The sequence below is a fragment of the Leucopleurus acutus genome (assembly GCF_964270905.1).
Source record: "Leucopleurus acutus genome assembly, chromosome: 14".
NCBI lineage: Eukaryota > Metazoa > Chordata > Mammalia > Artiodactyla > Delphinidae > Leucopleurus > Leucopleurus acutus.
In genome coordinates, this window is record NC_139156.1 from 78,354,710 (window position 1) to 78,369,928 (window position 15,219).

General features: G+C 48.1%; 1 protein-coding gene across 3 annotated transcripts in view; it reads right to left on the bottom strand.

The window, feature by feature from the left end:
• Positions 1 to 6,748: 6,748 nt before the first annotated feature.
• The window catches only part of MTR (5-methyltetrahydrofolate-homocysteine methyltransferase), a 95,111-nt gene continuing 86,640 nt past the window's right edge, over positions 6,749 to 15,219 (bottom strand). For all 3 annotated transcript variants that reach the window (XM_082854597.1, XM_082854598.1, XM_082854596.1), the window contains one exon: positions 6,749 to 6,977. In XM_082854597.1, the coding sequence (XP_082710723.1) occupies positions 6,830 to 6,977 (148 nt within the window). In that variant the 3' untranslated portion in view covers positions 6,749 to 6,829. The remainder of the gene's footprint in view (positions 6,978 to 15,219) is intronic.

The window sequence follows — 15,219 nt, forward strand, 5'->3', positions numbered from 1 at the left end:
TTCAGAGCAGCTCTAATTCTAAGCCCTCTCAGTTGCCCCTTCACAGCAGCTCTAAACCTCACCGAGGTTCACAGCAGCTCTAACTCTCAGCGCGCTCTGTTGCCCTTCAGAGCAGCTCTGACTAACTCTCCGTGCTTTCTGTTGACCCTTCAGATCAGTCTGACTAACTCTCAGCGCTCCCGGTTGCCCCTTCACAGCAGCTCTAACTCTCAGCGCCCTGTGTTGCCCCTTCAACGCAGCTCTAATGCTCACCACTCTTTACTGCCCCTTCACAACAGCAATAAATCAGCGCTCTCCGTTGCCCCTTCACAGCAGCTCTGACTCTCAGCAACCTGTGTTGCCACTTCAATGCAGTTCTAATTCTCAGCACTCTTTATTGCCCCTTCAGAGCAACTCTAACACTCAGAGCACTCTGTTGCCCTTCAGAGCAGCTCTGACTAAATCTCAGCGCACTGTTTCCCCAAGGCAGCTTTAACTCTCAGCGCTCTCTATTGCCCCTTCACAGGAGCTCTAACTCTCACCGCTCTGTTTGCTACTTGAGAGCAGCTCTAATTCTAAGCGCTCTCACTTGCCCCTTCACAGCAGCTGTAAACCTCAGCGAGCTCTGTTGCCCCTTCAACGCAGCTCTAACTCTCAGCGCTCGCTGTTGCCCCTTCAGTGCAGCTCTGACTAAATCTCAGCGCGCTGTGTTGCCCCTTCACAGAAGCTCTCTCAGCGCTCTCTGTTGCCCCTTCACAGCAGCTCTAACTCTCAGCGCGCTCTGTTGCCCTTCAGAGTAGCACTGACTAAATCTCAGCGCTTTCTGTTGCCCCTTCACAGCAGCTCTAACTCTCAGAGCGCTCTGTTGCCCCTCCAGAGGAGCTCTGACTAAATCTCAGCGCTCTCTGTTTCCCCTTCACAGCAGCTCTAACTCTCACCACTCTGTTTCCGCTTCACAGCAGCCCTGACTCTCAACGCTCTGTGTTGCCCCTTCAACGCAGCTCTAACGCTCAGCGCTCGCTGTTGCCCCTTCAGTGCAGCTCTCACTAAATCTCAGCGCACTGTGTTGCCCTTTCACAGGAGCATTGACTGACTCTCAAGCGCTCTGTGTTGCCCCTTCACAGCAGCTGTAACTCTAAGTGCTCTCAGTTGCCCCTTCTCAGCAGCTCTAACTTCCAGTGCTCTGTGTTGCCCCTTCACAGCAGCTCTAACTCTCGGCGCTCTCTATTGTCCCTTCACAGGAGCTCTGACTAACTCTCACCGCTCTGTTTGCTCCTTCAGAGCAGCTCTAATTCTAAGCGCTCTCAGTTGCCCGTTCACAGCAGCTGTAAACCTCATCGCTCTCTCTTGCCCCTTCAACGCAGCTCTAACGCTCAGCGCTCGCTGTTGCCTCTTCAGAGCAGCTCTGACTAAATCTCAGCGCTGTGTTGCCCCTTCAACGCAGCTCTAACTCTCAGCGCTCGCTGTTGCCCCTTCACAGCAGCTCTATCTCTCGGCGCTCTGTGCTGCCCCTTCAACGCAGTTCTAACTCTCACCTCTCTCTCTTGCACAGTCACAGCAGCTCTAACTACCTCTCACCGCTATCTGATGCCCCTTCGCAGGAGCTCTAACTCTCAGCGCTATGTGTTGCCCCTTCTCAGCAACGCTAAATCTCACCACTCCGTGTTGCCTCTTCAACGCAGCTCTAATTCGCAGCGATCCCTGGTGCCCCTTCACAGGAGCGCTGACTGACTCTCAAGCGTTGTCTGCTGCCCCTACACAGCAGCTGTAACTCTAAGTGCACTCAGTTGCCCCTTCTCAGCAGCTCTAACTTCCAGTGCTCTGTGTTGCCCCTTCACAGCAGCTCTAACTTCCAGTGCTCTGTGTTGCCCCTTCACAGCAGCTCTAACTTCCAGTGCTCTGTGTTGCCCCTTCACAGCAGCTCTAACGCTGAGCTCTCTCAGTTGCCCCTTCAATGCAGCTCTAACTCACAGCGCTCTGTGTTGCCCCTTCAACGCAGCTGTAACTCTCACGGATCTCTGTTGCCCTTTCACAGCAGCTCTAACTCTAAGAGCTCTCATTTGCCCCTTCAATGCAGCTCTAACGCACAGCACTCTGGGTTGCCCCTTCAGTGCAGCTCTCACTAAATCTCAGCGCACTGTGTTGCCCTTTCACAGGAGCATTGACTGACTCTCAAGCGCTCTGTGTTGCCCCTTCACAGCAGCTGTAACTCTAAGTGCTCTCAGTTGCCCCTTCACAGCAGCTCTACGGCTCAGCCCTGTCTGTTGCCCCATCACAGCCGCTCTAACTCTCACCGCTATCTGTTGCCCCTTCGCAGGAGCTCTAACTCTCACTGCTATCTGTTGCCCCTTCGCAGGAGCTCTAACTCTCAGCGCTCTGTGTTGCCTCTTCTCAGCATTGCTAAATCTCAGCTCTCTGTGTTGCCCCTTCACAGCAGCTCTAATTCTCAGCGCTGTTTCCCCATCACAGCAGCTCGAACTCTCAGCGTTCTGTGTTGCCCCTTCAACGCAGCTCTAATTCTCAGCGCTCGCTGTTGCCCCTTCAGTGCAGCTCTGACTAAATCTCAGCGCGCTGTGTTGCCCCTTCACAGAAGCTCTCTCAGCGCTCTCTGTTGCCCTTCAGAGCAGCTCTGACTAAATCTCAGCGCTCTCTGTTTCCCCTCCACAGCAGCTCAATCTCTCAGCGCTCTGTTTGCTTCTTCAGAGCAGCTCTAATTCTAAGCCCTCTCAGTTGCCCCTTCACAGCAGCTCTAAACCTCACCGAGGTTCACAGCAGCTCTACTCTCACCGCGCTCTGTTGCCCTTCAGAGCAGCTCTGACTAACTCTCCGTGCTTTCTGTTGACCCTTCAGAGCAGCTCTGACTAACTTTCAGCGCTCCCGGTTGCCCCTTCAAAACAGCTCTAACTCAGCGCTCTGTGTTGCCCCTTCACAACATCTTCGAATAACTCTCACCGCTCCCTATTGCCACTTATCTGCAGCTCTAACTCTCAGCGCTCTCTTTTGCCCCTTCAGAACAGCTCTGAATTAATCTCACCTCTCCCTGTTGCCCATTCATAGCAGCTCTAACGCTAAGCGCTCTAAGTTTCCCCTTCACATCAGCTCTAACTCTCAGCACTTTCTCTTGCCCCTTCACAGCAGCTCTGCCTAAATCGCGGCGCTCTCTGTTGCCCCTTCACAGCACCTATAACTGTAAGCGCTCTCAGTTGCCACTTCAGAGCATTCTGATGAAATCTCAGTACTCTCTGTGGCCCCTCCACAGCAGCTGTATCTCTCAGAGCTCTCTACTGCCCCTTCACAGGAGCTCTAACTCTCACCGCTCTGTTTGCTCCTTCAGAGCAGCTCTAATTCTAAGCGCCCTTTGTTGCCCCTTCGACGCAGCTCTAAACCTCAGCGCTCGCTGTTGCGCCTTCAGTGCAGCTCTGACTAAATCTCAGCGCTCTGTGTAGCCCCTTCACAACAGCTCTAACTCTCAGCGCTGTGTGTTGCCCCTTCACAACAGCTGCAACTCTCACCACTCGTTTCCCCTTCACAGCAGCTCTAACTCTCACCACTCTGTTTCCGCTTCACAGCAGCCCTGACTCTCAACCCTCTGGGTTGCTCCTTCAACGCAGCTGTAACTCAGCGCTCACTGTTGCCAATTCATAGCAGCTATAACTCTCAGCGCTCTGTTGCCCCTGCATAGCAGCTCTGACTAAATCTCAGCGCTCTCTGTTGCCCCTTCACACGAGCTCTATCTCTCAGCACACCGCGTTTCCCCTTCAACGCAGCTCTAACTCTCAGAGCTCTCTCTGTTTCCCCTTCACAGCAGCTCTAACCCTAAGCGCTCTCAGTTGCCCCTTCAATGCAGCTCTATAACTCACAGCACTCTCTGTTCCCACTTTAACGCAGCTCTAACTCTCACCACTCTCTGTTGCCCTTCAGAGCAGCTCTGACTAAATCTCAGTGCTCTCTCTTTCCCCAAGGCAGCTTTAACTCTCAGCGCTCTCTATTGCCCCTTCACAGGAGCTCTAACTCTCACCGCTCTGTTTGCTAATTGAGAGCAGCTCTAATTCTAAGCGCTCTCACTTGCCCCTTCACAGCAGCTGTAAACCTCAGCGAGCTCTGTTGCCCCTTCACAGCAGCTCTAACTCTCAGCGCTCGCTGTTGCCCCTTCAGTGCAGCTCTGACTAAATCTCAGCGCGCTGTGTTGCCCCTTCACAGAAACTCTCTCAGCACGTTCTGTTGCCCCTTCACAGCAGCTCTAACTCTCAGAGCGCTCTGTTGCCACTTCAGAGGAGCTCTGACTAAATCTCAGCGATCTGTGTTGCCCCTTCACAGCAGCTCTAAATCTCAGCGCTGTGTGTTGCCCCTTCACAACAGCTGGAACTCTCACCACTCTCTATTTCCCCTTCACGGCAGCTCTAACTCTCACCAATCTCTGTTTCCGCTTCACAGCAGCCCTGACTCTCTACGCTCTCTGTTGCCCCTTCACAGCTGCTTTAACTCTAAGTGCTCTCAGTTGCCCCTTCACAGCAGCTCTAACTCTCAGCGCGCTCTGTTGCCCCTTCAGAGAAGCTCTGACTAAATCTCAGCGCACTGTTTCCCCAAGGCAGCTTTAACTCTCAGCGCTCTCTATTGCCCCTTCACAGGAGCTCTAACTCTCACCGCTCTGTTTGCTAATTGAGAGCAGCTCTAATTCTAAGCGCTCTCACTTGCCCCTTCACAGCAGCTGTAAACCTCAGCGAGCTCTGTTGCCCCTTCAACGCAGCTCTAACTCTCAGCGCTCGCTGTTGCCCCTTCAGTGCAGCTCTGACTAAATCTCAGAGCGCTGTGTTGCCCCTTCACAGAAGCTCTCTCAGCACTCTCTGTTGCCCCTTCACAGCAGCTCTAACTCTCAGCGCGCTCTGTTGCCCTTCAGAGTAGCACTGACTAAATCTCAGCGCTTTCTGTTGCCCCTTCACAGCAGCTCTAACTCTCAGAGCGCTCTGTTGCCCCTCCAGAGGAGCTCTGACTAAATCTCAGCGCTCTCTGTTTCCCCTTCACAACAGCTCTAACTCTCACCACTCTGTTTCCCCTTCACAGCAGCCCTGACTCTCAATGCTCTGTGTTGCCCCTTCAACGCAGCTCTAACTCTCAAAGCGCTCTGTTGCCCCTTCAGAGGAGCTCTGACTAAATCTCAGCGCTCTCTGTTGCCCATTCATAGCAGATATAACTCTCAGCCCTGACTGTTGCCCCTTTAGAGCAGCTCTGAATAAATCTCAGCGCTCTCTGTTGCCCCTTCACACCAGCTCTATCTCTCAGCGCTCTGTGCTGCCCCTTCAACGCAGTTCTAACTCTCACCTCTCTCTCTTGCACAGTCACAGCAGCTCTAACTACCTCTCACCGCTATCAGTTGCCCCTTCACAGGAGCTCTAACTCTCAGCGCTATGTGTTGCCCCTTCTCAGCAACGCTAAATCTCAGCACACCGTGTTGCCTCTTCAACGCAGCTCTAATTCTCAGCCATCCCTGGTGCCCCTTCACAGGAGCGCTGACTGACTTTCAAGCGTTGTCTGCTGCCCCTACACAGCAGCTGTAATTCTAAGTGCACTCAGTTGCCCCTTCTCAGCAGCTCTAAGTTCCAGTGCTCTGTGTTGCCCCTTCACAGCAGCTCTAACGCTGAGCTCTCTCAGTTGCCCCTTCAATGCAGCTCTAACTCACAGCGCTCTGTGTTGCCCCTTCAACGCAGCTGTAACTCTCACGGATCTCTGTTGCCCTTTCACAGCAGCTCTAACTCTAAGAGCTCTCATTTGCCCCTTCAATGCAGCTCTAACGCACAGCACTCTGGGTTGCCCCTTCAGTGCAGCTCTGACTAAATCTCAGCGCTCTGTGTTTCCCCTTCACAGAAGCTTTCTCAGCGCTCTGTGTAGCCCCTACACAGCAGCTCTAAATCTCAGCGCCGTGTGTTGCCCCTTCACAACAGCTGGAACTCTCACCACTCTCTGTTTCCCTTTCACAGCAGCTCTAACTCTCACCACTCTGTTTCCGCTTCACAGCAGCCCTCACTCTCAACGCTCTGGGTTGCCCATCAACACAGTTGTAACTCAGCGCTCACAGTTGCCCATTCATTGCAGCTATAACTCTCAGCGCTCTGTTGACCCTTCATTGTAGCTCTGACTAAATCTCAGCGCTCTCTGTTGCCCCTTCACACCAGCTCTATCTCTCAGCACACCGTGTTGCCCCTTCAACGCAGCTCTAACTCTCAGAGCTCTCTCTGTTTCCCCTTCACAGCAGCTCTACCTCTAAGCGCTCTCCGTTGCCCCTTCAGTGCAGCTCTATAACTCACAGCACTCTCTGTTCCCACTTTAACGCAGCTCTAACTCTCACCGCTCTCTGTTGCCCTTCAGAGCAGCTCTGACTAAATCTCAGTGCTCTCTGATTCCCCAAGGCAGCTTTAACTCTCAGCGCTCTCTATTGCCCCTTCACTGGAGCTCTAACTCTCACCGCTCTGTTTGCTAATTGAGAGCAGCTCTAATTCTAAGCGCTCTCAGTTGCCCCTTCACAGCAGCTGTAAACCTCAGCGAGCTCTGTTGCCCCATCAACGCAGCTCTAACTCTCAGCGCTCGCTGTTGCCCCTTCAGTGCAGCTCTGACTAAATCTCAGCGCTCTCTGTTGCCCCTTCACAACAGCTCTAACTCTCAGCCCTCTCTGTTGCCGCTTCATAGCAGCTCTGACTAAATCTCAGCGCTCTGTGTTGCTCCTTCAGATCAGCTCTAACTCTCAGCGCTTTCTGTTGACCCTTCAGATCAGCTCTAACTCTCAGCGCTCTCTGTTGCCCCTTCACAGCAGCTCCGACTAAATCTCAGCGCTCTCTGTTGCCCCTTCATAGCAGCTCTAACTCTCAGCGCTCTCTGTTTTGCCTTCACAGGAGGTCTGAAACAACGCGAGGCCCACACTTACCACCACCACGCTCTTAGATGCGTCCAGGACGTGGATCACAGGCGCGCTGTATCTTGGGGCTATTTTAACTGCTGTGTGGGTTCTGAAAAGAGGCGTCAGGGAGAAAAACACATCCGTCAGGGCTGACAGTTCCTACACAAGTCTTGTTCAGAACCATTAGAGATAGTGTGATTCTACAGTGCCTTCCAGAGAAATATTTCAAGGTACTTATAAATATTGAACTCCAAATTTCCCTTGGAAAATGAGAATGACTTTCTCCCCACCCTAAGATGGGGAAGCCAAGGGGAAAAAGGCATGGATTTTTGGCCCAGACTACAAAGAAACGTAGGAGAAAATGAGAAGGATGGTGTCCTTAGCTCTCTGTACTAGCAGCCTGTCTGAAGTGAGGGAACGGACCGGCCCAGGCACAGCACTTTGCTGTCATAAAGGTCAAGTGGCGTTTCTTCCTGCAGATGAGCTAGGCCTCCAGCCAGGAGCCCTGGAGAACCAGACACTGGCAGGGGCCACGGGTCACCACTCCCCAGCTGCTGCTCCCTGCCCCCGGGAGACAATAACACCTCTCCACCTCAAGCCCACCTTGTACTTGTACAAAGGAGTCTTGGACCGTAAATAAATTCAACACAAAGTAACACAGAGAGGCCAAAGCAACAATATCTTATCCTAACACTAGCTCAGCCCCAAATCCCTTTTGCCAAACTTGAAAATGTCAGTTCTGAGGAAGAAACACCCTTTAATCCTTAAAATTACCTAATTTTACCACAAAATTGCCCTCTGATTGCTGAATGTTTATAGCAATAGCATAGGCTACACATCTGCTATTTCATTACGAAACATAACATATTAAAGTGAGAACTGAAAATGTATACACCCTCCACTACTGTAGTTAAACCAGGACCCTGAAGCTGGGACAGAAGTGTGAACTTTGCCACAATTCCACATAAAAGGGTGACAACAGGGCTTCCCTGGTGGCACAGTTGTTGAGAGTCCGCCTGCCGATGCAGGGGACGTGGGTTTGTGCCCCGGTCCGGGAAGATCCCACATGCCGCGGAGCGGCTGGGCCCGCGAGCCGTGGCCGCTGAGCCTGCGCGTCCGGAGCCTGTGCTCCGCAACAGGAGAGGCCACAACAGTGAGAGGCCCGCGTACAGCAAAAAAAAAAAAAAAAAAAAAAAGGGTGACAACAGTAGTTTCCACAAGATGGACAGTGTTCCCAGTCTTTTCTTCTCCTTCCTTCCCCCTTAATGTAGCAGCAACTTTCCCCAAGTCAGATACTTTCATATTCTTTCCCCTCAACTAAAATGTATTTTCATTTGGAAAGATGTCCAGAATATGCTACTTTATAAGGAAAAACTAAAGTAGCAAAACAGTATGTTTAATACAATTTTATTTAAAAAAAGAAACAAAACAGGGCTTCCCTGGTGGCACAGTGGTTAAGAATCTGCCTGCCAATGCAGGGGACACGGATTCGAGCCCCAGTCCGGGAAGATCCCACATGCTGCGGAACAACTAAGCCCGTGCACCACAACTACTGAGCCCACCTGCCACAAATACTGAAGCCCGCACGCCAAGAGCCCATGCTCCGCAACAAGAGAAGCCACCGCAGTGAGAAGCCCGTGCACCACAACGAAGAGTAGTCCCCGCTCGCCACAAGTAGAGAAATCCTGCACGCAGCAACGAAGACCCAATGCAGCCAAAAATAAACAAAACACTACCACCCTCAACCTGCCCCAACCAATCAACTTGTATGTAAGTGTCTGTATATTTAGAAAACACAGAGAAACAGACATCAAAGAGTCAGCACTGGTTATACGGAGGTTAGAACTGGGACTGAAAGTGGGAAGGGAGAGACTAAATTTTACTTTCCATTCCTCTGAATTGTCTGACATGTTCTAATAAGTGTGGATTACTGAGGTAATTTTTAAAAACCAAGAGAATATTAAAGGTGCATTATTTGTGTGAGTGTGTTTTTAAGAGGCTTCTAAGGGAAGGCTCTAAAGACTTATTCATAATGAGACAGACAAGGCCTCTAACATTTCACCTGTCCCCTTTCTAAGCATATTTCTGTGCATAAATAGGAAGCAAAGGTCTAAAGCCATAATCCACCAGAACTGGGCTGTGACATGGAAGTTGAGGCCTAGGCCAGTTAGCGCAGGAGATGCCTTCTGGACTGGGAGGCCCACCAGCAGGGGGAGCTGCATCTCGGCCCTGGAGCAGCCTAACAAACACCACTGCCTCCTCAGGACCCGTTTTGTGCCTATTGTGTGTTTGGGGACCGAAGATTCTGAAAATATCTTGGGTAGTCTATGAGGGGGTGAAGATTTTCAAACAGTAGGAAAAGTTATAAAGAAGATGTTGCTTCCAGTTTCAAAACACAAGTTAGACTCTTTATGCGTCCTCTTCCTCAGATGCTTCCTTAGTAACTTGAGACACACAAATATACCTCAGTCTTTCTTCTGCATGAAGTTCCCCCAGGAAACAATGTTTTAAGCCTGACGTAACTTCAGTGACATATCTTTTAAGGACAGCCAGTAAAATTTACAATGTTTAAATCAATATAATTGATATTTAGTAAGTATCCAAGGGTTCTCAGTGTAATTCTGGCCATTCTCTCTTTGATGATCTTCTGGGAAAAGGAACTGAGAAGAAATGGATGGATTTCATGATTTAAAAAGACAAAACAAAACAAATCAAAGTGCTCCTTTCCAACGCAAACACTGCCCAAGCTGGATGAGCACAGGTATGAAATTTGAGCTTGCCCAGCTATCAGAGTGCTTCCGGGGACTTCCCTGGCAGTCCAGTGGTTAAGACTCTGCGCTTCCACTGCAGAGGGTGAAGGTTCCATCCCTGGTCGGGGAACTAATATCCCCCATGCCGCGCAGTGCAGCCAAAGTAAACAAACAAACAAAATACCACATCAGGGCTTCCCTGGTGGCGCAGTGGTTGAGAGTCCGCCTGCCGATGCAGGGGACACGGGTTCGTGCCCCGGTCCGGGAAGATCCCACATGCCGCGGAGCGGCTGCGCCCGTGAGCCATGGCCGCTGAGCCTGCGCGTCCGGAGCCTGTTGCTCCGCAACGGGAGAGGCCACAATAGTGAGAGGCCACAATAGTGAGAGGCCCGCGTACCGAAAAAAAAAAAAAAAAAAAAAAACACATCGGGGCTTCCCTGGTAGCGCAGTGGTTGAGAGTTCGCCTGCCGATGCAGGGGACACGGGTTCGTGCCCCGGTCCGGGAAGATCCCACATGCCGCGGAGCGGCTGGGCCCGTGAGCCATGGCCTCTGAGCCTGCGCGTCCGGAGTCTGTACTCCGCAACGCGAGAGGCCACAACAGTGAGAGGCCCGCGTACCGCAAAAAATAAAAACAAAAATACCACATCATTACTTAAAAAACAAAAAAAAAGAATGCTTCCAGTTTGACAATGATTCCACTTTTTTCTAAGCTCCCGTTTACATGAACTTCTCCAGCTGAAAGATTTCTTTCTGAAGTCTGAAAAGATGCAAAACAGTAGAAACTCTCCTCCCCTTCCTACATACCTAGGGCAAAGGGCTAAACGCTGAGGCTGAATCTCAAATCCATCTCTGCTAAGTCACTAGTCAACATTTAGGATTTAATTAGTCACCTCCCACACCAGCCAAATAGGCATGATCATGTTAGCCTTAGAAGATCTTTTTTAACACTCTGAAAAAGAACAAGCACTCCGGGCTTCACTAGTGGCACAGTGGTTGAGAGCCCGCCTGCCGATGCAGGGGACACAGGTTCGTGCCCCAGTCCGGGAGGATCCCACATGCTGCGGAACGGCTGGGCCCGTGAGCCATGGCCACTGAGCCTGCGCGTCCGGAGCCTGTGCTCCGCAACGGGAGAGGCCACAACAGTGGTACCCGTGGTACCGCAATAAAAAAAAAAAAAAGAACAAGCACTTATTTCATGTCATACCCTATCTCAGAACTAGTGTTTTACATAAATGCAGCATAACCAAAACTTAAAATTTGATGAGAAAAAATGAGAGAAAATGGGAAATAAGGATGGGAAAATTAAGATGGTATCAGGAGGGCTTCCCTGGTGGCGCTGTGGTTAAGAATCCGCCTGCCAATGCAGGGGACACGGGTTCGAGCCCTGGTCCAGGAAGATCCCACATGCCACAGAACAACTAAGCCCTTGCGCCACAACTACTGAGCCTGCGCTCTAGAGCCCTCAAGCCACAAGTACTGAAGCCCGGGAGCCACAACTACTAAAGCCCGCACGCCTAGAGCCTGTGCTCTGCAACAAGAGAAGCCACTGCAATGAGAAGCCCACGCACCGCAACGAAGAGTAGGCCCCGCTCGCAGTAAACAAAGTAAAAGCCCGCACGCAGCAACAAAGATCCAACGCAGCCAAAAATAATAAATAAATTGAATAAATAAATTTATTTAAAAAAAAGATGGAATCAGGAGATTAGCATGTAAAATTCATTCCTTGAAATCCTATACAGAGGAAAATATTATCAGTTATGTAATTCAGCACCTTACCTCATAGCAGTTAAAAAAAAAAAACAGAAAACTCAGAAAATTACCTCCAGCTTTGAGCAATGTGACTTCCTGTTGAATTCCCCAAGTTTAAACTACACAAAAGATAATTGAAAAAGACACTTTGCAGTTATTGGCTTTAAACCAGTTAAAAATTGAGAGCTAACTGCCAGACTTGTGCCCTTGAGAAGTTCTGTAGCTAAAAGGGCCATTAAAGTCCATTAAAGTCCATTAAAGTCATTTCTAGTTTGTGATACAAAACCGTCTGTATTACAGACAGGAGAAAATTCAGTTTTCTAGTCTCTTATAGCTACAGGTTAAAAAGGGCCATTCCAAACAGATTTCTACCCACATATGACCCCAAATCTGTATAACTCTTTCAGCCTCTCCAAGGATCCATCCTCAAGCCTCATTTCGTGTCTTGGGGGTACAGTTCTAATTCTCTCACGCTACCTACCTCAGGCCCCTGAGGTTTGGAAAAGCCATGCTGCTATTCCCCTCACAGATCTGCTTTCATGAGAATTTGGAAGTCCTGAGCCTCCATTTGCTCAAAAACAGCAAAGGAAAGAACTGGGCCTCTGCTGAGCCCTCCACAGGTCTGTAGGAGGTGACGATAAGCATTCTCAGATGACTTCTGAGACATTCAAACTCCCGAATGCTTTCTAGCAAAGCTGACTCTCCTAGGGTAGAAGCCTTCTTACACAGATGCGAAAAGCACTAACCATAAAGAGATCGATAAATCAGACTTCATGAAAATGAAGAACTTTTGTTACCCAAAATACCACTAAGACAGCAAAAGGTAAGCCATATTGGAAAACTCTATTTGCAATACATATTTCTGATAAAGAGTCTTGTTTCCAATATAAAGAATGCATACAAATCAGTAAAAGAAAAAAAAGGGCAGAATACCTAATTAAAAAAAAAGATTTAAAAAGCATATCCAAGTGGTCAATATACACATGAAAAGGTACTCAACATCATTAGTCAGTAGAGAAATACAAATGAAGACCTTAGCAAGATATTGTTACACACACACTAAAATGGATAAAACTGAAAAGGATGTGGAATAATTGGAAATCTCATAATTGCCGGTGGGAGTATAAATTAATACAATCACTTTAGAAAAAATATCTAATGCCGATGACCATATGCATATTCTGTGACCCAGCAAGTCTGTTTCAGGGCAGAAACACATACATAGCAGCATTCTGTGTAATAGCCCCAAACTGGAAAAACCCAAATGTCCACCAACACTAGCATGGATAAATAAGCCAGAGGGCATAATACAATGCAATATTATACCACAATGGGAAAAAAAACAAAAACAAAAACACTACTGTAATAATGAGTTTAGGCCTTAAAGACATAATGTTGAGCGAGACACAGAAGAATGAATACGTACAGTAGGATTCCACTTACAGAAAGTTGAAATGCAGACAAAACCAAACTGTGGTGATAGAAGATAGAATGACTAGGTCGGGGGATCCAGTGAAGTTCCCAGAGTGTCATTAATGTTCTATTTCTTGATCTGGGGGTTATTACATGGGTGGTTTCATTTTTTAAGAAATTCATCAAGCTGTTTACCTGTGACTTGTGTACTTTTCTACATGAGTGCTACTATACTTAGCAAAAGTGCTTACTTAAATAAGAGGGCTTGACGAAGCAAGCCTCCAGGTCTGAGACCTCACCCACTGTCACCACTTTAAAATGAAGGCAGAAGGGGGAATTTTACACTGACATTCCTGGAGGCTGCACGAGAATCTGTTTTTCAAAGGCTGCCCTTGCACCACAATGGAGAAGGGGATGGTTACCTGGAAGCACCACTACTGGCTTTTATTTTCTAAATAATTTTTCAGAAACTGCAACAGGCATGGAAGAGAATAGAACCAGAAAAGCTCATCAAGAAACAAAACGTCAGAGAGTTAAAGAGACCTTGGGAGGTCATGGGATCCAGATTTCTCTCTCCTTGGAGGAACACATTTAGTTTCCCAGATGATGAGAATAGATATTCTACAATAGCACTAAAACTGTGGGTGATTTCTGATCTGATTAATTTTAACTTGATATACCAGGTTATAACTGGTATAGAGTCATAGCCATAAGAGTCCTTTATGGCTAAGTTTGCCAATGATGTATTCTGAGAGGTTAGTCATGTTACTTCCGGTTATTTTTTAAGAAACCTCTTTAATCTGGTGGCTCTTACTTGGTAAGAGATACAGTAGAATTAACTATTGGTAACATTCCAACTTGCACAAGTAGCAATATGTGGTTTCCTGGTATTGAATTCCCGAGTGCAGTGTCCACATAAAGTGGTTCTCATTTGGAAACCAGCATCACATTTACATAACTCATAATGCATTTCATTACATCTGCTCATTTAAGTATTTATTTATCCTCTTTTACAACCATGATTTTAAAAGGTCTTTCATTTTGACAATAATCTGTAGATTCCCTTACCATTCTCTTTGCTAAACTAATGAATATTCACATTATAATCATCAATTACCCACAACCATGCTCACTGAAACCTCAGTTATCGATGGTTGGTTATATCCCTGGAGATCGATCTGCCAGTACCCTAGTGGGTAAGTCCTTCGTGGAAAAACAAACCTGGTTTTCTAATGTGAGCAACGACAGCCACACTACTGAGTCCTTCAAGTATGAAAAGTAATTAGTGGATACATGGCATAGAACCCTGACTATTCACGAACATGGTCCATTCAGGTTATAAATGGAAGGATGGTCAATTTTATGTGCCAATTTGGGTAGGCCATGGTACCCAGTTTTTGGTCAAACAACAATCTAGATGTTTCTGTGAAGGTATTTTTTAGATATGATTAACATTTAAATCAGTAGGCTCTGAGTAAAGCAGATTGTCCTCCGTGTGGGTGGGCCTCATCCAATCAATTAAAGACCTGAAGAGAAAAGGCTGCAGTCGCCAGAGGAAGAAGGCCTTCTGCCTCCAGACTGCCTATGGACTCAAGATACAACAGCAACTCTTGCCTGGCCTCCAGTCTGCCCACGTTCCCTGTAGATTTCAGACATACCTGCCCCCATATCGCATAAGCCAGTTCCTTAAAATCAATCACTCTCCCTCCCTTCCCCCACACCCCCTGTATAGATACACACACACACACACACACACGCACGCACGCACACACACACGCACGCACACACACACACACACACACACACACACACGCACACACCCCTTACTGATCCTGTTTCTGTGGAGATCCCTAATACAAATGGCTTAACATACAGTTGTTTCCAGACTGAAAGGAACTCTGGAATAGCTTTGTCCCACATCTACTGTATATTGTATCAGAAAAGTAAACTGCATGCTTGTGTGACCATCAAGGTCAATGCTCCTCCTGGACACTGCTCCCTGCCAAAGTGAACTACGTGGGGCATAAGGAATGTGTCATGAGAAATCTAATATCCATGGAACTCTGCTCAACATTACCTAACAACCTAAATGGGAAAAGAATTTGAAAAAGAATGGATCTACGTGTATGTACAACTAAATCACTCTGCTGTACACCTGAAACTAACACAACATTGTTAATCCACTACACTCCAATATAAAATAAAAATTTTTTTAAAGTCTAATACCCATAATTAACATACCTCTCACCAAATATCATTATGATCGTGACCCCAGGAGAAATCCGACAAACTGAATAATAATCATGTGACCGAATTTGAACTTTCTCTTTAAATTATTTGACCCAAAGGTTCCCCAAAGGTCTCTCTTTCAGAAACAACTTCCCAAAGTGATCCTCTGATTCATTCTCTCTAGGTCAGCTTTCTATCTCAACTATTAC